General features: G+C 43.8%; 1 protein-coding gene across 1 annotated transcript in view; it reads left to right on the top strand.

Moving 5' to 3' along the window:
• Positions 1 to 1,149: 1,149 nt before the first annotated feature.
• Positions 1,150 to 24,215, top strand: part of TEDC1 (tubulin epsilon and delta complex 1) — a 36,500-nt gene continuing 13,434 nt past the window's right edge. Inside the window, exons 1-5 of the mRNA XM_054980326.1 lie at positions 1,150 to 1,323; positions 3,564 to 3,642; positions 10,348 to 10,550; positions 16,702 to 16,869; positions 17,866 to 17,964. Coding sequence (XP_054836301.1) covers positions 1,150 to 1,323; positions 3,564 to 3,642; positions 10,348 to 10,550; positions 16,702 to 16,869; positions 17,866 to 17,964 — 723 coding nt within the window. The remainder of the gene's footprint in view (positions 1,324 to 3,563; positions 3,643 to 10,347; positions 10,551 to 16,701; positions 16,870 to 17,865; positions 17,965 to 24,215) is intronic.

Here is a 24,215-nt window from a genome sequence, read left to right as displayed (position 1 = left end):
TGTAACTTACCCACCTCCTGGGGGACTGGGTGGGCCTTCTGACTTTTTAACATCTACCCCCCTGCTATAGCTACTAGTGGTTGCATGAAGTTGTCCTGTGGCACAGGGGAACAAGGTGGCTGACCATGAGGGGGATGTAGGGCCTTGGTTGGTTGCTCCAACTGCCTCTGCAGTTAAGCGTACAATGGGAGGGGGGGCATTGCCATGTCGCAGCAGAAGCAACCCACCACACTGGCGAAAGAGGCAGTCCCCAAGGAAAAGAATAAACAGACCAGTCTGACATTAAAAATGTCAATATGAGAAACCAATGGGAAAACATTTCAACCAGCAGGACGGGGCTGCTGGTTCAAAAGTCAAAGGGAGCTTTGACTCTCGAAATCTCATACCTTGGGAATCGAGTTAGTCTCTAAGGTGCCGCTGGACCTTACGGGGCCCCACCCAAAATGACAATTTTCCAACAAAACAGCTTCAAAGGTGGGCAACCAGTGTGAAACTGCTAAATGAGGAATTTACTAGGAAGCTGCACGCCTCCTCCTCGACCACCCTCCCCAACGATTTAGGAAATTAAGGTTGCCAGCTCCAGGTTGGGAAATTCCTGGAGATTTATGAGGAATCAGGGAGGTCACGGATTGGGAAGGCCTGCAGTGAGGTATAATGCCAAAGTTTCCCCTTTCAGCCAGCCATATTCTTCAGGGGAACTGATCTCTGTGTCCCATTATATTTCCGGGAGATGTCCAGCTACCACCTGGAAGCTGGCAACCCGAGATTTATAACTCATTCCAGCCACCGACTGCCTTGGCAAACCATAGCCTTGCGGTTAGCGTTGTTGCTTGATGGAAGTGCACCGGTGACATTACAGCCTGTACTTCCTGCTCAGTGCTGTTTTGCTTTATACTCCTCCTCCAACATAATCAGGCCGCTGTAGTGGAAGAGCCACGCCCCATCCCGCCAAAGCTTTTACTGGAACTGGGGCGAAACGCGCGCCGCGCATGGATTCGTGCGAGAGGTGAAGGACTATTTTAAACATTTTGTCTCGTTTCTGTTTGATTTCTGATATATCCTTCCGTTTCCCGCTCCGTCGACTGAGAGCCCGGGAAAGGAGAGGCCGGCTCCTTCCGCGCATGCGCCCCCGCGCTTCAGTGGCCAGCCATGCGCAGTAGCTCGGTTCAAACGAGTGGCGCGGCTGGGGCGATGAAGAGGCAGAAGCCGGGCCGGTCGACCGCGGATCTTCCGGCAGCCATTGGGGCGCTCAGCCTGGCCTTGCCCGGAGCGAGAGTCTCCCCAGAGACCTTCCGCTTGGCCAAGTTCGACCGGCCGGAGGCGGTGGGTGCTGAGGGGAGAGGGCACTCTGTACACGCTCAGGGGCGCCCTTGCCCTTATTTTTGTCTCAGACGTCAATGTGTAAAGCGAGCGGGTCCCGTTCCTGCCTCCTCAGGTCGGAGGCGCGCTTTTGTCGCGTGTGTGGTCGGGCCTGATGGTGGGAAAGGACGAATCCTGGTACCAGCAAAGCTGTCGGTTCATTGGATTTTTAGGGAAGCAAGAAACCTGTTAAAAATGTATTTTAAAAAATATATCTATGTTCTGCTATGCCCCTGGGTGGGCAGGGGCAGAGTGGCTTACGATACGCCTACAATTTAGCCGTACAACAGCCCTGTGAGGCAGGTCAGGCACTGAAAGAATGGTCAGGCCAGGGATGCCCAGCAAGATTCCATGGGATTCAAACCTGAATCTTCTAGGAAGCTCATCCTCTGAAAATCTGGTTGGCCTCTAAGGTGCCGTTCTGCAGACCAACATAGCTACCCACCTAAAACTTTCCAATTATTTTAATAAACAGGGAAAAGTTACTGACTTATTTATTTACTTCATACTCAACTTTTTTTTCTGCAATGGGGATCCAGAGACTTTCCTCCATTTTATCTTCACAACAACCCTGTAAGGTGGGTTAGACTCAGAATGTGTGTGACTGCCCTAAGGTCACCCAGCAAGCTTCCATGTAAAACGTAAATAAAAATCCACTTTTCAAAATCTATATTATCTAAGCAAGTTAAATATCCTTTAATAAATAAGCAGCATACCTATAATCTGTAGAACATTTTTGTTGTAAAAGACCAAAAGTAGTTCAGCTTACTGTCTTAATTGATGATGTGTTTACAGAATTTCATAATTACAACTGTTCCACAATGCATAGAATTAAAATAGCAGAAATGCAATGTCAGAGCTGGCATGGAGTAGAGGATAGAGTGTTGGACTAGGATCTACACTTTTTATCATGGAATCTCACTGGGTGACCTTGGACTCTACATGCTGTCAGCCTGACCTACCTCACAGGTTAGTTGTGAGAAAATAGGGGAGAGAAAAATGATGTTCTAAGCTGCTTTGCGTCCCATCTGATGAGAAAAGCATGATGTAAATAAATAAATGCAAATGCTATATGTTATTGAATCATGCCCAAGCAGGCATTCTTTACAGGCTAATTTCCAAGATCTGAAAAGATGCAAAATATATAATACTTATTTTTTAAAAACTTTCATGTATATAGTCAGACTAAAACATTTATGAACCATGTCATAAGAATCTTGATAAAAGCCATTTTGCAATTTCATAGAGAATGTAAACAAAAGCCGCATAACGTTTCTGCATTTTAAATATGTGGTAAAAGATTTTGAATTTGGTTAAAGTCTTAGATATATAGATGTAGCCAAAACCTTATCTGGATTGTTTCAGTAGTTGTAAGTTAAAACCCCTTATTTTTTACATAAACAGATTCATTTATTTGGGAGTCAGACCCTCCATCCGAGTCGTCATTCCTTTAGAAAAAGGAATTTTGAATATTGTCACTGATCTCAACACAAACATCATAAACTGTATTGCAGGATCCTCTCAGAAGGCCCATCTAGTACAATATTCTGTTTCCTGCAGCCAGTCAGCCAGATGTCTCTTGCAAGCTCACAAACATAGCATCAGGGGGGTTGACCCCCCACCCCCCCACATTGGTGCTGCCATCCAGTATTCAGGTGTACATTGCCTCTGAACATAATTCTACATAGTTACTGCAGCTAAAGACCAATAAAAATTCTCTTTTCCCTGAATTTATCTCATCTTGGAGATTTGAACCTGGGCCTCCTAGATCTCGGTCTAACACTTTAAACCTTATACTATTCTCCACTGATGAAACTGATTGCTGGTAGATTCAGGACAGGGGGAAGCAAGTACTTTACACGATGCCTAATTAACTTACGGCATTTACTGCTGCCAGATATGATGATAGATACTAGCCTAGATGATTTTGTAAGGGAATTGGACTAATTCGTGGAAGTCGGAGTTCATTGGACAAATTTATGTCCTATTTAAGGCTATTAACTGTGACAGCTAAATGGAACCTCCATTTTCTGAGTCAGTATGCTGCTGGGAAGCCTCAGGGGAGGGCTATTGCTTCATACCCTGGTTCTTTCTCGAGGCATGTGGTTGTATGGAAATAGCAGGAACCTTATTGACTTTTGGGCTGATCCAGGGTTTTTCCCCCAGCAATCTCATGAGGTTTGCTGTCTCCTTCTATTAAACAGAGTATCATCTTCTGGAAGTTACTATACTCTCTTCTGACGCAAATCCAAGGTGGAGAATGGAAGGAGTCTGCTGATACAGGTAGTAAAATGCTGTGCTAATTGTTCTGCAATCTTATGCAGAGTTCGGTATGCCTAAATCCCTTGGAGGGGTCTGATGACTCCTTTCTGCTAAACGTTCCTCTGTTAGATTTCAGGGGAGTTGGGTGCACCCACACTTACACAGAATCATCTATTAGTAATGTTGTGATGTTGCATGGCTGCAAAGAGAAAGCACTAACAGAAAGGAAATTAATGATGAACCACTGTAAGTGCCCAAAATAAGTTTCTCAGATTATTTGGGTTTTTTTTTGAAAAATTTTTTATCAGGTGAGAATATTAATACATACAACTTTCAAATAACATCTCAATATCATTTTCCCCCACCCTTTCCCTCCCCCCCTTTTTCAGGACTTCCAACAGCTTTCCAACCCTATATCTTAATCTATTCCTAATCTATCCCCTTTTTCTATAACTCATTATATCATGTTTACATTCTACTTTGTTAAGCTAAGCTCTATCTGTTAGCTTCAAATCTATTATTATTAACTTAAAATCTGTTATCTATTACTATCTGTTAACTTCAGATATATTTAAATTTAAGCTAACAATTAAATAAAATATCTACTTTATTAATTTTACCAATATCTATTAACTCCAAATCCACTTATGGTTGTTGTGGGTTTTCCGGGCTGTATTGCCGTGGTCTTGGCATTGTAGTTCCTGATGTTTCGCCAGCAGCTGTGGCTGGCATCTTCAGAGGTGTAGCACCAAAAGACAGAGATCTCTCAGTGTCACAGTGTGGAAAAGATGTTGGCAGGTCATTTGTATCTACTATGAAATCCGAAGAGCAATCAAACCCAGGATGAATCAAACAACCAAGGAAAAACAGTCTCCTACAGGAAAAGTGTTTTTGCCATATATCAAAGGAATTACTGATCAGATGGGAAAGCTTATGAAAAAGCATAACCTTCAAGCAGTATTCAGACCCACCCGAAAAATACAACAGATGCTACGATCAGCAAAAGACAGTAGAGACCCCCTCACCTCTGCAGGAGTATACCGTATACCCTGCAGCTGTGGACAAGTTTACATCGGGACCACAAAGCGTAGCATCCAGACAAGAATAAAAGAACATGAAAGACACTGCAGACTTGGACAACCTGAAAAATCAGCAGTGGCTGAACGTAGCCTAACTCAAACGGCACAGTATCTTATTCCAGGACACCAAAATACTGGACAACACTTCCAACTACTTTGTCAGACTGCACAGGGAAGCCATTGAAATTCACAAGCATAAGCAAAACTTCAACAGGAAAGAAGAAACCTTAAGAATAGGGGTGTGCAAAGGCACTCTGTTTCGTGTTTCTTGTTTCGGGTTTACCCGAAACAAGAATCTGTTTCGGAAACAGCAAAACCCGAAACGGCTAGCCGTTTCGGGTTTAGCGTTTCGGGTTTCTTTCGGGTTTCTTTCGGGTTTTTTCAATGGGAAAATGCCTCCGTCTTCCCGGATGCCTGGGGGAGGCATTTTCCCACCGAATCAAGCCAAAATTGGTGGGGACCTTCCTCTAACTCCTTTCTAACAACCCACCAAGTTTCAGACCGATTGGACTTTGGGGGGGCCATGTTATGGCCCCCCAAACCAGGTCCCCCTATCCTGGGAAGGGTGAGCATATTGTTAGCTTGCTGCTGCTCATTTCTTCTTCATTATTTCCTATGGGGAAAAAATGAAGAGGCAGGCTTCCTTTGCCAGGGGTAGCATTTTGCATGCAAAATGCCCCCCAACCCTCTGGGGCCCTTCTCCCACCCTTCCTCCCACCCCCCACTAAGGCTCAGCCTGCTCCCACTTGGGGGGGGCATTTCATGGCCTCCCCAAGTAGGTGCTCTTTTCTCTACTACTTACAGCTGGGGGAGGCTTGTCTTGCCAGGGGTGGCATTTTGCATGCAAAATGCCCCCCGACCCTCAGGGGCCCTTCTCCCACCTTTCCTCCCACCCCCCACCAAGGCACAGCCTGCTCCCACTTGGGGGGGCATATCATGGCCTCCCCAAGTAGGTGCTCTTTTCTCTACTCCAGCTGGGGGAGGCTTGTCTTGCCAGGGGTGGCATTTTGCATGCAAAATGCCCCCCAACCCTCAGGGGCCCTTCTCCCACCTTTCCTCCCACCCCCCACCAAGGCTCAGCCTGCTCCCACTTGTGGGGGGCATTTCATGGCCTCCCCAAGTAGGTGCTCTCAGCCCCCAAAGTCCACCCCTTACAGCCCCACACAAACCCAATTCCCCCCCCAGCTGCCACACACAGACCCAAATCCCCACATTAGCCCCTCACAGACCCAAATCCACCCCCAGCAGCCCCACACCCATAATTCCAGGAACAGGCTGGCAAAGGCCAGCCCTCTCCCTTTGTTCCCTATGCTGGGAACTTCTAAACTCTCTTTCCCTGGGCATTTCTGCACAGCCCAGGGGTGCCACAATGGTGGGCACACTTCTGAGTGCCAGCTGGTCCCTGTGAAAGAGCACCTGAACCACAGACACCCTCCCTCAAATTCCCCCCCCCCACCTACAGAGATGGCTGGCCAGCCAGCCCCATTGTTCCCTATGATGGGAACCAACTGCACAACAAAGAATAAAACACGAACAACACAAAATAAAGTTTTTTAAAAATTATTTTCTCCCTTTCAAAGTACAAGTAGGCAAAGCATTATGACACATTACACCAGGGCCGATTCCAGACGGCCCCCCCTCCTCGCGAAACGTCGCGCATCGTCACGAGTCGTCGCGCAGAAAATGCGAAATATCACGTTTTCTCGCGTGAGTTTTGCGCGACATCGCGCAAAACTCGCGCGAGAAAACGCGATATTTCGCGTTTTCTGCGCGACGACGCGCGACGTTTCGCGAGGCGGGGGGCCGTCTGGAATCGGCCCAGCAGTCCCCCACACAGAAAAATAACACAACTCACTTAACATCAGAGAATCACAAAGCACAATTCCTGTCAAAAACACTTTATTTCTTGAACAGCTTTAGGTTACACAGCAGGGGGGCACACCAAAGGGCATTCCAGCATTCCAAAAATAACACAACTCACTTAACATCAGAGAATCACAAAAACACAATTCCTGTCAAAAACACTTTATTTCTTGAACAGCTTTAGGTTACACAGCAGGGGGGCACACCAAAGGGCATGGCAGCAGTATCTTACACAAAAACAACACAACTCACTTAACATCAGAGAATCACAAAAGCACAATTCCTGTCAAAAACACTTTATTTCTTGAACAGCTTTAGGATACACAGTAGGGGGGGGCACACCAAAGGACATTCCAGCATTCCACCTCACAAAAATAACACAACTCACTTGACATCAGAGAATCACAAAAACACAATTCCTGACAAAAACACTTTATTTCTTGAACAGCTTTAGGTTACACAGCAGGGGGGCACACCAAAGGGCATGGCAGCAGTATCTTACACAAAAATAACACAACTCACTTAACATCAGAGAATCACAAAAAACACAATTCCTGTCAAAAACACTTTATTTCTTGAACAGCTTTAGGTTATACAGTAGGAGGGCACAACAGGGCATGATAGCAGTGTACTACACGAAATAATACAACCCACTTCACCGTTTTTGACAGCAATTGTGTTTGGGTGATTCTCTGATGTGAAGTGAGTTGTGTTACTACTTAAGAATGAACAGAGCATGGTTTCCAGTTCTGAAAAACACCAGGCTAACAAAACACTCTATACTCAACAATAGCCCTGCAGAGAAGATTAGCACATCAAGCCCCAATCCATATGCAAAAGAACCTCTTCAGGATATAGTGAAGCCTCCCGCCATTAGCATTCCACACCCTGGGAAACTTTTACAGGATGACTCAGCTCAACCCCACCCCTCCTGAGTAGATACAAATGACCTGCCAACATCTTTTCCACACTGTGACACTGAGAGATCTCTGTCTTTTGGTGCTACACCTCTGAAGATGCCAGCCACAGCTGCTGGCGAAACGTAAGGAACTACAATGCCAAGACCACGGCAATACAGCCCGGAAAACCCACAACAAACATCGTTCTCCGGCCGTGAAAGCCTTCGACAATACATCCAAATCCACTTAAATTTAAGCTAACAATTAGCTAATACTTCACTCCATATGGTAAAGATTCCATCTCTTCCAATAAAAAGAAACCCATTGTAATAATTTTCGAATTGCCATAGTTCCCCTTTCACGTCCCACTTCTTTTCTAAATATGTTTTCAGTCTTCCCCAATCAGTAAAGAATTCTGCCAGATTCTGATCTCTCAGCTTACTTGTCATTTTATCCATTTCTGCCATGTACAGCAATTTATATATCCAGTCTTCAATAGTTGGTATTTCTTGCACCTTCCATTTCTGCGCATATAAAAGTCTTGTTGCCGTCGTCGTCATGTAGAATAATAATGTTCTGTATTGCATAGGAACATCTTCCATACTTAAATTCAGTAGCAATAGCTCTGGGTTCTTCTTTATTTGGGTCTGCAAAATCTCATTTATTACTTCTAAAATATCTCCCCAGTACTGTCTAGCTACTTCACACGTCCGCCACATATGATACAATGATCCTTCATGCTTTTTACATTTCCAGCATTTATCTGACAGATTATTTATGCTTTACTTCCTTTATACCACCTTTATCTCCAGTGGTGTACATCATTCTCCTGTCGTCTATTTTATTATCACAACAACCTTGTAGGTTAGGCTGAGCATGTTTGTCTGGCCCAAAGTCACCCAGGAAGCTTCTATGGCAGAGTAGGGGTTTGAATCTGGTTCTCCCAGATCCTAGTCTGCCTCTCTAACCCTTATGTCCTACTGCCTTTACCAATTTGAAGGATAAGAAATAAGATGCAAGTTTGTATGCTTCCTTGCCCCGTGTTTGTGGCTTCCTTATCAGTTTATTGTTTGTTATTTTTATTCTTAATACATTTGTATAGTTTCTCATCAGAGTTGTTTGAAGTAGTATACAATAAAACATATAGAATGTCTGTATAGAATAAAACGAAGGCAGCCTAACATTATCAAGTTCTAATTAAAAGCTGCTAAATCATTAGATAACGATGCTTGCTTACCAAAGCAAAACCAGAAACCAAAGTTTGAAGTGGTTTTCTGATTCTGATTTAAATAATAAATGGATCGTGACAAAGCGTAATTTATGCTGAAGAAGAAATGTCTAATGAGCCCAAGGTTTGGTAACAGTTGTCTGAATTGAGCCATTGTGCCCATATGCCACTAGTCTGTTTAATGTTAATGTACGATAGAAATATTGTTCATTAAATCCAAGCAATATTGAAAGATAAGTATGCTGTTAACTAATGAAAGATAATTTCAAATTAATTAGGTTAGACCCTTTATGTTGTCAATAAAAGTAGTATCAGTGGAACTACTAAGTGAAATGTAAACAATTGGATATTGTCATTAGTAATGAGGTTCGTAAGTGTCTGGATGGGGTTTTTGGTTGGTCTCCCTGGCTGCGGTGTTGGTGCTTTGGCTGCATCTGTTGCCCACTGACCAGCTTATTGAAAATACCTCCTGGGAAATCAAGGTAGGCTTTGCATCAGACATTTAAGTCCTTCAGGTCGTAGTACTGTTGGTTTGACTGTTGTGGCCTGTGCATTGACAACCGGCTTCCTGTTGTGAACTCCAGGTCTGAACATCTTGGAAATACGATATCCAGCTTATGCTTTCTCTACTTCTAAGACTTGCAGTGCAATCCTAAGAAGAGTTACTCCAGTCTAAGCCATTTGAAATCAATGGGCTTTGACTGGAGTAACTTTGCTTAGGATTGCACTGTAGGTCTCTGTATCAACGCAGAGACGTTTCACCTCATTCCAACCTATCAAATATAATTCACTGGCTCAGTCCTTGATGCCACGGTGCCTTGTGTCTTCCTACCCTTATACAGGGCCTGTGGTTTTGTTCTGCAAGAGCGCAATCCAGTATCTGCTCAGCCTAATGGCAGTCAGTACCTTGGTAGCCAGGCTTGCAAGACTCAAGATCCAGCTTTATTTCCTTCCAGTGTTCAACCCACTTTAAAAACTTGACCTTCGCATGAGCTCACTGCTTATGGAGCTGTGTAGACTAGAGACTTGGATGGCCTCCTCTGCCTTTCTTTCATAGTATGCCTTGACGTCTGGGCGTTTCGGTAGGCTGTCCTGTGATCTCTAGAGACCCCAAATAAAGACAGTTTGATTACCCTGCAGCTGATGTTCTTCAAATAATTATGTGTAAAATCACATAACTTGCTCTTCTTCCCCTGTTTGCACACTTTATCTGTCGCTGGGGGAGCTAGAGGTCTGAAGGAATTATGGAGAAAGGTAAACACTGAAAGACAAAATCAAAAAGAGTCCAGTAGCACCTTTAAGACTAACCAATTTTATTATAGCATAAGCTTTCGAGAATCAAGTTCTCTTCATCAGATGCCTGATCAGGCATCTGATGAAGAGAACTTGATTCTCGAAAGCTTATGCTATAATAAAATTGGTTAGTCTTAAAGGTGCTACTGGACTCTTTTTGATTTTGCTACTACAGACTAACACGGCTAACTCCTCTGGATCTATGACTGAAAGACAAAGTTATCTCTTAGGAGGAAGATTTGAGTCCTGGTTCTTTGGCTAGAGTCTGCTCCAAACCTGTTTCTGCTCACAGCCCATGTGTGCCTGCTATATGTCCAGTTGGTTACAGACAAGCAACCTGTTTTCTGTCTTACCTACTTCTCAGGCTCTCAGGTCCGATTTGTTAAAAGTGTGGCCTTCAGCCATGGGTACAGAAGGCTGGCGTTCTATGATCTTCCTTGTGACGGTTCGGCAGGGAGCAGGGAGCTTCTCTTGGTGTTTTCCTGGTTCCTGTGTAGAATCAACCTGATGGAACAGCTTTTGATGCTGAACAGAGTGAAGCCCTGGGATGAAGTCACAGTATGCACAGTGAGTCGTTAGTGGCTTTGAACCATATTTGAATATTTTCCTTCAATTTGCGTAAAAAGAGAATAGGCTGGGGCCCTTGGATGTTGCTGTATATTTTATGAAAGCCTGGGGCTTGGTGGTATGATCAATAGTTAGCGTATTAAAGGAGAGAATCAGGTAGCCAAAGGCACTCTTTTTGCTTCATGTATCACCAAAGCAGTTCAAGTCACCATATAGAAATGTCCGGCCCTCACCTTTTGCACTTGGTAGATGTCGAAACCGTCCTGTCCCACAATGAAATTTCTTACGGGGGTCAAAAGTCAAAACACTGAAAACTGGAGAGTGAAACCTCACTTCCAGAGTGGCAAAATCCTGACTGGTCTCTTTAGCTAACCTTCAGTCTGAGACCAAGAAGCAAATCTCAAGTCCTACGGGGTATTAAGCAAAAAAAAGTCAGCCCTGTAAGGTAGGCCGTGTTGCTGATTGAGTTCTACAAAATAATTACTTGAGTTGCTGTGGCAAATAGGCCAAAGTACCAGATTCAGATTGAAGTGCTGAAATCCAAATAACACTATAAGAATGTAATTAATAGTTAAAAGACGTGCAAGAGAATACAGTTACAGCAGTGTGCAACAGGGAGAAGAAAATAACAATAAGCTAAATAACTATCCTAATAATACTGTACAGGCTTTCAGTCCTTAACCAAATGTTAACTTTATGCAACTAGAGCATACGAGTCCAGGCAAAACCTCGTACCTGGGCCCAAGAATGATGTATGGCCACAGGCATCCACCAGCCACCATCCCAAAAGAAGACATTGTCAAGAGCAAGGATGTAACTAGAATGAGGGCTTAAGTTTTAAGGCCACCTGCCCATAGTATGGCCTGACCAGCTTGACCAATCAGTGAGTCGCTTACCTTGTGACAAGATGTCTCTGTAGCTGGCATGTCCTCACAATTAGCAGCTAGTCACTCCACTCCCAGAATGCTATGCATTAATGAGATGGAGTGCTGAGTGCAAAACTCCCTTCTGAGCTCTGCTTTTGAAGCTCTGTACTCTGCACCTGTGACTAGTTCCATCTCATGCTTATGTGTCTGAGAACTTGTAGCATCGTGACTGCCCTTTCCCAGAAGAAAAGGCCTTTTCTGCTTCTAACTAGGTCAGGAGCCTGAAAATGTTTGAAAAAGGCCACGCAAGAGATCAGGTATAGGCAGTTTCTTGACAAAAGAGACCAAGAAGGCTCTATGTCTGTTGCTATTTTTGTCCTTTAAAACTTTGAGGCCTTGATCATTAAAAAAAAAAAGTGCTTTCACAGTGTCATCTTCTGGAAACATTGCAATACTGAATTCCAAGGCATAGTTCATTCCGTGACTTGCCATGGTAAAATAACCATTGTTAAGCACCATCCAATGAACAGCGATTGTTCAGAGAATATCCATTTCCCCAGTATCAGTCATTTACCCACTACCTTGAGACTCCATTGCAAAACTTGACATTTCTCATCACTAAAATGCTACGCCAGCCATTGAAGACTACACCGATGGAGAAGCCTTTATCAAAATCCCTTCTTAGTGTAATGACTTGTTCAGGGGAAACGTTCTTCATCACTGTTCACATCAGTAAGGTCCCATATGGAGGAGAGTCCAAGCATGTAAATGGTGACCCAGGACATTAACAAAATCTTCCATTTCTTCTCATGTATTAGCACTTTTCCCTGATGGTTGTGTGGATGTGATCACTGTTTTAAATCTAAGGGATCATTCTGCATCCTCAAACTATCCCCTTGGAAAATACCCTGGTGGGTAGCAGAAGTTGTTATACCCGTCCCACAGGGTTATGAGGAAGAGTTGGAACAACTTCCAATTTTATTTAGAAGCCTTGCTGTTGGAAGTCTATACAGCACTGTACGTCTGTTTTCTGCAAGAGACAGCAGTAAGTAGTCCTTGCACAGTGCCTTCCCAAGAGGCTGCTTTCTATACTACTAATAGAAATGGCTAGATACCCTGACCCAGGTCATTAAAAGGAAAACGGGAGAAAGCTATCCTGATGAAATGTCCATTTCTTAGGAAATAAGGCTACCATTCCCTTCTTTATTCTCACAACAGCTCTGTAACGGGGAAAGCTGAAAGTGAAACTGACCCAAGGTAACCCAATGAGGTTCGTGACTGTGGGATTTGAATCTGGGTTGCCTCCATCTGACGCCAGCTACTGTAGCGTCCTGCCTCTCTCTTGCTGTAACTCTCAGCAAACACCTGTTCTAATGGCTGCTCTGTTGATCACCAAAATCCAGAACTTAGTGGGAAAACTTGCCCCTCTATAGCGGCAAGAAAATTGCCGTTTTTGTCTCCATATATGTTCATTATAAGAAAACATCAGATCAGTTTCTTTATTCTTGAGTGAACAAAAGACTTTTCTCATTTGAAATTGGGCTGGGCTTCCAGTGTCAGTAACGGTCAGTGTCCTGTTGGGTTCTGTGGGAGGGGTCACAAAACGATGCTCTTAAACATGATTGGGCTGAGAAAGAGCCTTTGGGAGCTGCACTGTAGTCGTGTTCTGCTTGCCATTGAAAGTGGAATTCTCTTTAATGTAAGATGAGATCATTCAGGAGACTGGGAAGAGCAGAATTCCCTAGCCTGGGCCCCAGGTGTTGTTTGCTACACAGTCTGATCACAGTCAGGAACAAACAGATGGTTGCAATCCTCATGGTATATAAAACATATGGTTGCATTCCAAGCATGCCATGTATTCAGTTCAGCCATTGCCTCTCCATACATTCTTTTTATTTTTGTAGCAGTAGAAAAGAGCAAGAGTCCAGTAGCACCTATAAATCTAACAAAATTTGTTGTAGGGTATGAGCTGTGACTCACGAAAGCTCATACCCTCCCACAAATTTTATTAGTCTTACAGGTGCTACTGGACTCTTGTTCTTTTCTACTGCTACAGATAGACTAACACGGCTACCCATCTTGTTTTATTTCTGGTAATTGTTCCTTTTAAAGTGCTGTTTATCTAGATACCCTTAAATGTTTGTCAATGATAAGTAAGTCTTCATGGTCGTTTCATATGAAGGCTAATAGAGGTGCTTGTTTATTTCTGGTTTTTTTCCCTTCATTTTTTCTTAAAGAGTTCCACTGCTCTGTCAGGGGTATTGGGTGAGGAATACAAAGACAAAGATAACTACAGCTAGCTTTTAGATCTAAGACAGAAAGGTTTATCTTACTAAGCCACACAAGCAAACTGAGCACAGAGTATGCAAACAGAGGTTTTCCTCCACCTTGGCTTCCAAACCATAGCGGAAGTTTTAGAGCAAGTTCACAGTATTTCCTAATTGTCCACTTTCCGGGCTTTACTTGTCCATGGTATGCTCTTTGTCAGACCTAGTTTGGAACGATCTTTTCCAGAAAGAATGCAGACCACGTACATTAGCAAGCCGTCCAGGTGGGAAGATGCACAGTTTAGAAGATCCCACCCACATCTGTGCCATTTTCCTTGCCTCAGCATCCATGGCCACTTCCCAACCACAGCACCAGAGGGCTTTTTCATGGTTTTAAAAAAATAAGTAATTGCTGTTGTGCTGTAGCGCAACAATGTTATAATGATCTATTGCCACAATCTGCTAGTTCCTCTGAATTCCCAACTTTCATTTTTTTTTAAAAAAAAAAAGTCTCTGTAGCTCTTTTCATTGGAACGAACAGTGCTGGTTTGTGGTCAGGGAGCTTAAAGGAATAGCTCCTAACATTCCTTGGCTATCCATATTGCTTGTCCTGCCTTTTAGGAAAAGGCACATTCTTCTCTGTTATCCACCGATTGCCTCAATTCTAGCAAAAACCAAGAGAAGGGTATTTGTGCCGCCTTTCCCCAAAGTCCTGGAAAGTGGTGGAAGAGTACTTGTTAGAATAGATATACCGCTGCCTTTCCCAGCCAGTATATAGTGGAGGTTTAGCATATTGCACTGTATATAGTGGAGGTTTTGGATATTGCCTTCACATACCACCACCACCCCACCTCTAAGAAGCTTTTACCAGGTTTCCAGCAGAACACTGTTAACCCACCGGAGGGGATTTTGCATTTCTCCTATGAAAGAGAAGTAACTCGAAATGTCAGCGTTTTAGGGAAGAGCCAAAGTTCTTTCAGTGATCCCAATGAGATACAACTTTTATTCTCTGTCTTTTTCTCACACGTGCACACATGCACACGCACAGACATGATAAGGAACAGGCTGGTTTTCTTCCCAAGCCAATCCGTAAGTCTCCTGGGCCATCAGAATCTGCTATCCTAGGACGTTGCTACAATGATAAAACCACCTCCCGTTTTTATTGAGAACAGTTTACAGATAATTCAGATAAATAATACGTCCCTTGTTTCCAGTAGTAAATGTCATGTTTTTTAGTTACTGGGATGCGGCAAACAGAAAATTGTCCTCATAGACTTAAAATTGGCCCCCGAGGGTTAGGAGCGGGAGACTAAAATTTTATTTCATGAGAATGCCCAGGTTTTTTGCAAGCAGCATTTGAAGGGAGCAATTTAAAATACCTCTCAGTTACGTCTGCGAGGAGAGCTAATGTTTGTCCGCTTTACTTTTGTTGTGCTCACTCAATTTGCCAGCAGGTGGCAGCTGCATGGCAACGCTGCCTCTTCTAGGCAGGGAGCTTGTTCCGCGAAGCTTTCCTGATGCAGAGATGCCTTGCAGCGCCCTCCCCATATCAGGGATCAAGCTGCAGAACAGACACTTAGCCAGCTTAAATGCAACAGAAAACAAGGATATGATATCTTTAAATTAGGAGAGGGGAGGGGGGGAGCCTAATTATGCCACAGGTACCACTGTAATGGGGTCCTGTTGAAACCTACAGGAAACTTTTATCATCATGAGTTTGGACCAAGGGTGGGTGAGAAACCGTGTTTTGTTCTTTAGTTTTCCTGGTTAGTAGCATTCTGAAGAGCAACATGATCTTTTAAAACAATTTTAAAAAATTGGCTTCTGAGCATAGCCTTGTAGTGCCTTGAGCAGATGCTAGAAGCCAGTGTGGTGTAGAGGTTAGAGCATCGTACTAGGATCTAGGAGACTCAGATTCTGTCCCTCCTTGGCCATGAATTTCGCAAGGTGATCTTGGGCCAGTCATTCTCAAGCTTCCTCACAGGGTTGTTGTGAGGATGAAAATGGAGCCACACAGAACAATGTCCACTTCCCTGGATTCTTTGTAGGAAAGGTAGGTTAAAATGTACTAAATAAATAAAATGGTATTGCTGCTGCTTGATGCCCTGGCATACACATTTGGGGATGACATTTTCATTCTCCATTTGTTTTTAAACGTACTAGTTGCATATCCTGGTCAAAATGGCTGCCACCAGGATTGCTTCAGTCTGTTGCAGCACGCTGGTCTCTTTGCCCATCTTCCTAGGGCTTGGGAAGTTTGGTGACCCTTTTATTTTGGTGAGTCACTTGATGGAAACACTGGTGAGTGCGATTGATTGCTGCGGAGATAGGGAGCTGGTCGCAGCAAGCGGTTGGCTGCTGCTCAATGAGTAACCAGCTCCTCAAAATAAAAACATTTTTTAAAACATATTGGTACCAGAGCAGACATCCATCACAGACCTCTTGGAGGCTATGGCAGCTGAGCTGTAGTAAGTACTTGCAGGAAGTGTCTCTCTGGGGCCCTTGAGTCTGCCTGACCCACTGGCTATGAAGATTGCAGATCATCGCCTACCCTGGCTTAAATGTCAATTGATTTTTCTGATTCGTAGAAGCACTGTGAAATAGCTGTTTAAGTAATGTCATCATTTGAAATGAAAGATTAGAAGAAAAATCTGGATGATGTGGAGGAGGGCACCGGGAGAAACAAATTGGCATGGGGGGGGGGAGAAAAAATGTAATAAGGGGAACTATTTGGAACAGGTTGAGAGAGATTAATTGGAGGTGGGAAGGGGCTGGTGTGGCATACTGTCTAAGAGAACTAGTGGTCATTTTCGGTTCACATCTTCCTTCTTGCCTAAGGCAAGCCCCTCTTGGCCCACCTCCGTGCAGAACAGGTCCTGTGCACTTTAATGGGGCTTACTCTCAAATATGTGTGCCTAGAATTGCAGCCTCACAGGACAGTTAGACGAGATGTGGGCAATCAGTCAGTCACACTGCATTTTTTAAAACACCCTGCTTCTTCTTGTCTCTCAATCTTAGTGTGATACAACTCTGAAAAGCTGGAAGGAAGAGAAAGACCTGGCTCCGGAAAGCCACTCGAAAGGCCAAAGAGATGTCCGATACCTGCAGTGGTTAAATGGCCGCCTGCAGTTTCAGTGGCGGAGTTGGCACACCGACCAGCAAGAGCAGTGCAAACTCTGGCACAAGGTAGCTACTCTTAGGGATCAAAATGGCAAAGGAATCTTCTAGTTCTTCTTTCAGCTTGTCTAAGAAGAGAGTTAAAGCAGATTTAGCCTATACTTGGTGTTTAAAGCACAAATTGAAATCGAAGAGTTAATCTAATTTAAACAGCCTTGCCAAACGAAGTCTTCATCTGGTGTCAGAAGGCCTGTAGTGAAGGGACCAGAAATTGTTCCTGAGAGAGGCAGTTCTAGATTCTAGTGCGGCCACAGAGAAGGTCCCGGTGCAGGTCCGCACCTAATGCATCTCTGCAGTTGTGGGTTGTCACTGCAGTACCTGCTCCGACAGTCTTAGAGTACAGATGGGTGCATATGGATGGGCAGTCTTTCAGGTACTTTTGATTCAGACTGTGTCGAGCTAGTTTAAAGGCTCAAAAGAGTACTTAGTAATATTGAGACAGGGAACAAATGCAGTTGGTTACATGTTTTTGCTCTCCTGTTACAGACCCTTGCATTACACCTAGTGCTGTTCTGGCCAGCCCCTGAACCCTAGGATAGGAGTGAGCTGCAGCAGCGGAGTGGGTGTAGGTCTCTTATTTACCCACCAGGAGCAGGGATTCACTTGTTCTAAGCCTCCATTTCCTGTCCCTGAGGAATTGAAGAGCAGGAGAAAAAAATGGCCTCCACATAGTGATGCTCTAAGAATTTCCCCATGTCTTTCTGGCAAAAACCATATAGACTAGGGGAGCCAGCCTAAAGCATCACCCCAAAGGGGCATGACATCCTTATTAAGCTCTGCTCTTCCTGGGTGCCACCTTGAAAATCTCAGGCATTTACTGTGGCTGGGTTGGGAACCCTAATGGTGTGTATATGTGTAGAAAGGGGGTTCTGTGAGTGGCACTCCACTTGCTGTTGGTTGGATACAACCCACCAACCCCTAATACGTGCTGACAGCATGAAAGAATTGACAGTGTGAGAGGCAGTGCATGTTCATCACTGTTTGTAATTCAAACCTTTGTTCCAGGTACATTCATACACAATCGGTTCTCATGCTAACCCCACAACTGGCCATTTCTCCGTCACGGAAACAGATGCTGTGAGACATCCAGATAGTTGCATGCAGGTAATTCTCCTTGTGTGTCATAATGATGCTCTGGAAATCAGCTGAAGAGGTTCCCCCAGTAAATTAGTATATATTTGGATTTCACTACTATTTGTATATATTTGAATTTCACTACTGTTTTCAATCCTCTTGATGTACTCTGCCTGTAACGTGGGACTTGCTGGTTGTGTGGTTGCTAACCACAATAAATAAAGAAAACCTGTGTTGGACAGGACTGACTCCAGCTCCACATCTCCCGAGAGACAGCCAATGGAAGTGGGTGGGATGCTAGGCCAATGAGAGTAAGTGTCCGTTGGAGGAGAGAGGGCTTTGGGGGAGCTGCTCAAAGAGAAGGGTTTTGACTCTGCTGAGGGTAGGCAACACACACAGCTGATTACAAACTTGTTCTGTTATATTGAAATATTCTCTGTTTAACTCTAATTTATTAGTTTAAAATCTGGCAGAGGAAAGAGGGGGCCCTGTAAGGATTTGGGTCAAGACTCTCTGTCTGCTGTAGTGCAAGCTAGACAAGTGGCATGGGGTGACCCAGCCTTTACCTGCCTGGGAAGCCCCAAGCCTGTGAAAGCAGGCTTAGGGTGGGTGGCAGAGTGTGTGAAAGGCTGTGAGTGGGTCATTGCCATACCTCCACATTTAGAGGCAGTGAACCACTGAAACCCATGCTAGGGGGCAGCTTCAGGGGAAGCATTGAGCCTATGCCCCGTTTGTTGGCCCTCTAGGACAACTGGTTGGCCACTCTAAAACAACATGCTGGACTAGATGGATCACTGGAGTGATCCCGCAGGGCATTTTCATGTTCTTAGGTCATAGTTTCAGTGGCATGGTGGTTAGTTTCTTGATAAACTGGACCTCAAGGAGGCCTGTAGATACCAGGGGAAAGATGTGCCATAGGTTGCAAAGTTTTATGATGCTTCCAGACATGCTGGGGCGTTCGTGGCAAACTAACATATGTCCAGCTGCTCTGTAATGACCACATGTATTCTCATGCACTCACATTCTGATCTCAAGAAGTTCACCATCTTCAGGCACTGAAAACTGTTCTTTAGGCCCCTCCACTTGAAGCTAATATAATTTTTGGCCTCTCTGTAGAATCCTGCCTTTAACTAGCAAGAAGTTACCGCTTCTAATTGTTGGTCTGTTTATCTGTATTAAAATTTTCAGTACAAATATTTCTCTCATGAATGGTGGAGGCAGCTTGCAAGAAGATCATTTAAAAAGATTAGTCATTCACTAATTGTCTTCCGTTTGTCTTTTTCCCCCTTTCCTCCCCTTGCAAATTTCATGTCAGTTGTTTTCTTTCTTTGTTTATTACATCAGGCTACTCAGAGATTGGCTTTGAAGCTTTTTGCACATTTTAACTTTGACTGAATGCAAATTGTATGTTTTAAAAAATAAATTGATGCTATCTTGTACCTGGGGATAGCCCTACATTGAGAACCGGCTTGCTGTAGTTGTTAGAGTGTTGGACTAGGACCCGGGAAGTCCAGGTTCAAATCCCCATTCCGCCATGGAAGCTTGCTGGGTGACTTTAGACCAAGGACATTGTTAACCTAAGCTTCCTCACAGGGTTGTTGTGAGGATAAAATTGATAGGAGGAAGATGATGTAAGCTGCTTTGGGTCCCCACTGGGAAGAAAGGCACAGCAGAAATGTAAATAAAGAAATTGACTTGCTATTAGGGAAGTTGTCAACTGTTTTTCGACAATTGAAAAAAATATTTTAAAATTACAGAGTTTAGCTTAAGAACTAGGGCTGGCCATTTGGAACATATAACACCGATGCTTCACCAACTACCCTGGTTACCTCTTTGCTTCTGGGCCCTTAAGGTGTTCGATTTTCTTTAATCATGCTAGCAACAGTGAAACTAATTGCCTGCTTGTGTTGAGGGCGTACGCAAGATCAGACCATCTTGACGTGACCAATCTGACTTTTTAATGCCTTTTTAAAATTTTATAACATCCAGCATTATGAAGAGTTCTGGTGAGCTCAAAAATTTGCACATTTTTTTTGGCCAAGGTATTACGTGGATTTTCTGGGTTTTGAATTTTACTTTTAAAGCATTTAATGACCTGGGGGGTCTAAGAGACTGCATCTCCCGATATATCCCATGCGCACCAGTTTTGCTCCTAAGATGATCACCTCTTTGCTGTGCCGTCTCTCAAGGCAGTCAACTCCTCTGCAGCTCAGGCAAGGGCAGAGGGCTCCTGCGCTTCCCCCCCCTTTTTTTTTTTGGGTAAAGTGTGTCAGGGCGTCTTAATTTGGGGAGACTTCTGCAGTGGCTAAGAATTTGTCATTTCTGTGGGAGATGTAGAAGATGAGTGGTCGTAGGCTGCCCGTTAAGTATAATTTGATTTTGGTATTTTTGTTCTGTTTTTACAATCTGGCATTGCCTTTGTAAGCAGCCTTGAGTCCTGAGAGAAACACCTTTGCATTGCCCGTGCCTGTTTTAATAAAAGACTTTTTAATGGCATTTTCTCCCTTCAGAGTGGGGGGCTTTAGCTCCCATTCGTACGTATAGCGCCAAATAGTAGAAGAAATTGTGTCATTCCCCGAGCATGCCAACACTTCCAGAGAGGTTACCTGGAATGAAACCCAGGAAAAAAGCTTGCGCGTTTTACTGTAAATATGCCTGTTGTTAGCGGGTGTTATAAATTACCTTGTCTGCTTGCTATCCTTCAAAGAATAGACGTATTGAGCCTGAGGAAGGCTCTGGAATTAACCAGAGGAGACACCGCTTGCCTTTAATGAATCGAAGAACAAATTTTCACAGAAGCGTTCCCGTGAGGTGACTTGTTCTGATTTATTATAAGTGAGGGAGTTAGTTCTGACAGGAAAAAAGGTGGAACTGATAGTGAGGCAGCAATTGTGTTTCAATTAAAATAGAAAAGTCATGCCGAGCCTTTTCTGGAAAAGCTTAGCACGTACTTAATAAAAAAAAGTTTGTATTCTCTCTGAAGATTTTTATCATATGTTATACCTGTGTTGCTTTCTTTATTTCATTTTCATCCTTCCCTAGCTCTTAAGTTGCTCAAGGCAATAAACGAAGTAGGTAGTTTGCTAATCAGTGAAAGCCAAGTTAGATATATGCATTGAGCTGATTTGTATGTGGAATTCACATAACTGTTATATTTTCAGCCTCTGTTCTGGAGATTTACCTGTGTTTCCAGAACACACTGGAGGATTATCCATCAAAGCCAGTGGTCATGCTCTTGAAGACTAAGTTTGCCTTTGGAATAATGATCTGATGGTGGACTTGACTCTGTCTGCTCTTTACCAGTGAAGTAGTTTCCATTGGTACACAGAGGAGCTAAGTTGGTATAGTGGGGACAGATGGTCAGATCTTAAATTGCAGAAAACAAGCTAAATCTCATCATTTTATGAAGCAGAGCATAACTGAAGACCGTTGATGGTTACTCAGCCTTCTCTACTGGACTACCTGTTCGGTTCCCACAGCTGGATTACACTGAACCTGTTTTTTCCCAGACCCCTGAAGATTCAAGATCTCTATTCAGCAGGGGTCTGCCCTTCAGAAATCTGGGGAAAACTGCAGCAATGAACACCAGGTGGAATTGTCCTTGAACAAGAGGTTGTTATGGCATGACAGGACTTGTATTATGACAGGTTCATTGGTTTCATACAATAATCAAAGCGGACAGTGAGGCACTGTTAGAATTCCCTAATGCCAACTTATTCCCTCTGTGTTTTTTGTTGATTAAAAGATCCTTGTTCTGAAACTCAGAGAGCAAGTTGCAGTTGGCATCCGAAATGCCTCTGGCACAATGCCCCAAAGTTCTCTATGGCCACAATCTCTGGGTGTCCCAGAGGCAGCATCGCTGTAGTGCAGGAATCCCCAACCTTTTGGTGCCTGTGGGCACCTTTGGAATTCTGACACAGGACACAACCACAAAATGGTTGCTGCAGGAGGCGGAGCCAGCCACAAAATGTTCGGGAGTGAGGTTATGCACTGTCCTGGCTTTTTGTAAATGATGCAAAACCAAACTATTCAAAAAGGCTTTTTACTCAAATGGGAGGGCTGTATTGCAGGGATGGGGTCTCAGATGCTTCACTAATGAGTTAGGGACCATAGACTTCAGTATATCGCCTTACATATTATCTACTGCTTTAAATATGTACTCCTCTATGTACCACCAGTGCTCCATGTTGCCTAATAGTAGTCCTAGAATTGATTATGTTCTGCTTCAGTATTTTTTCTGCTCTGTACTGGATTCTTGCTAATGCTATATCTCTGTAAACTTGTACTATTTACCCTATGGCATTGTTTATGGAAATGTGCTTGATACTGTATTGAAATGTGCTTGATACTGATTATACTAATCTCAGACTGTGTAATCCGCCTTGAGTCTCAGTGAGAAAGGCCGACTATGAATGACATAAATAAAATAAATAAACTGTAATAGTAACTCTTCAACTGTTCAGGCAGAAGCTCTGTTTAGCGGGGGTGGGGCGCGGGGGCTTTTCAAATGAACGTATTGTTTTAAAATACTTTGCTGCATACACACAGCTTACATTCAGTGATGCAGAGAAGATTCCTGTGCTGGGGTGGCTGCTGCTGCATAGTTTATCAGATCTCCAGGTCCGATGGCCCCGTTGGGCAAAAGCCTCATTTGGTCCCAGGCACTTTCTAAAAACTCTTGGCGGGCGCCTGGAAAGATACCAAGCACCCTGGGCCCGACGTTGGGGACCCCTGCAGGTGTAGCCAGTTCGTGCTGCATGTGAATGGTGGCATCCCGTTTCATGGGCCAGTCTCTTTGACCCGCTTTAGCAAATCAGTCTGACCGTGATCTACATAGTCTGATCATATCTTGCAAGGAAGCTCAATGTGTGAATTTTCAGATATCTTCTTTTTCCAGTGCATATACAGTTATTGTTGTTTCTCCCTCCTTTCATTTTTAGCCACTCAATGTTAAATTAGTTCTTTGATGGTTTCAGAATCCTCTCTTCACTGACCTTTCAAGGTCCACCTGTAAAATGTGTATATATAATATAGTGTGTCCAGGGCTGCTTGGTTTCATTAAGGTCATCTGTCACAGTTCCTTAGAATTTGCATATTTTGCCCGACTGCTTTCAGGGAACAATACTGGATGTTTGCTCTTTTGTTTAATAAGTTATTTTAAAAAAATGCAGCCTTCTTCTGAATCTTGCTTTTAGTTGAAAGGCAGCTGCTCAGGTGCTACAGGAAGCTCCTAACGTGATAACTGTCTTCACTTCCGAGCATCTGGCACTCAGAGGTGGACTGCCTTTGAACAGCGGGTGTTCCATTCACCTATCTTTTTTTAGTTTATCTAGTTCCTAGAGAATTAATTTGAGATGGCGGTGGCAAGAATTACCTTCCTGTGAGAGGCTGTTGGTCCCATTTCGAGCAAACAAACATGTGCTTCATTGCTGGAGAGGGAAATGGACATCCCCAAAATAAGAATAAAAGGTTTACATTGATGTCTGTAAGGAAAAGAATAGCCATTGCTGATTTTTTTTGCCTGCTAACAAAAAGGCTACATGAGCATTTTGCCCGGGATTGATTCCGCATTGGAATGCTTGCCTTCTAATAAAAAATAAAATCATAAATCGATGCAGAGAACGTGCTATTGGAGGGAAGAATCCCATTTCCCCTCGGGTAAAGAATATATCATGTTTATTGCGGGGAAATGCAGTATCCTCACAATAGAAACGTCCCTGAGGAAAGACATTTGGGTAGTGTGACAGATGGGCAAGAAGCATTGTGCTTTTGTGCTCTAAACAGCGACTGCCATGAAAGGCCCCTAGGCTACAAACAGCTTTTCTGGTCATGCAGGAGTGGTGTCCTTTCTGAATCTGAAAAGCTTTAGTCACATATCTAAGGTGTGCTTACTGAAGAACGAAAGCATCCGGAGGTGCACTGGTTAAAGCGCTTCAGCGTGCTGATGGTACCTGGAGCTTCACTTTGCCGTGCCAGTGCAGTGTTTTGGCAACCATGCTCTCTGAGCAGCAATCCATGCCTTTCATTTAATCCTCCTGGCTCCCCCCTCCAAGAGAAAATCAGCCTAGGGAGGAAACAGCAAAGATGGCCCCCAAGTGGCTTTGATAGCTAGCTCAACCCACACTTTCTCTAACCAATCTACTCTTCCCTGAAGTCCACCAGGAACTCTGGATTAGGCCCTCGTAGCCAATGTAGGCTCAATTTCATTGTCAGGTCAGCTTCATCATTAACTTAGCAGAACGTTAACAAGAGGGAGTATAGCTTAGGGGTAGTCTCAGGCT

Source organism: Eublepharis macularius, chromosome 5 (genome assembly GCF_028583425.1).
Source record: "Eublepharis macularius isolate TG4126 chromosome 5, MPM_Emac_v1.0, whole genome shotgun sequence".
NCBI classification, from domain to species: domain Eukaryota; kingdom Metazoa; phylum Chordata; class Lepidosauria; order Squamata; family Eublepharidae; genus Eublepharis; species Eublepharis macularius.
Note: the sequence above shows the minus strand (reverse complement) of the source record. Positions and strands in the feature narration are given on the sequence as shown.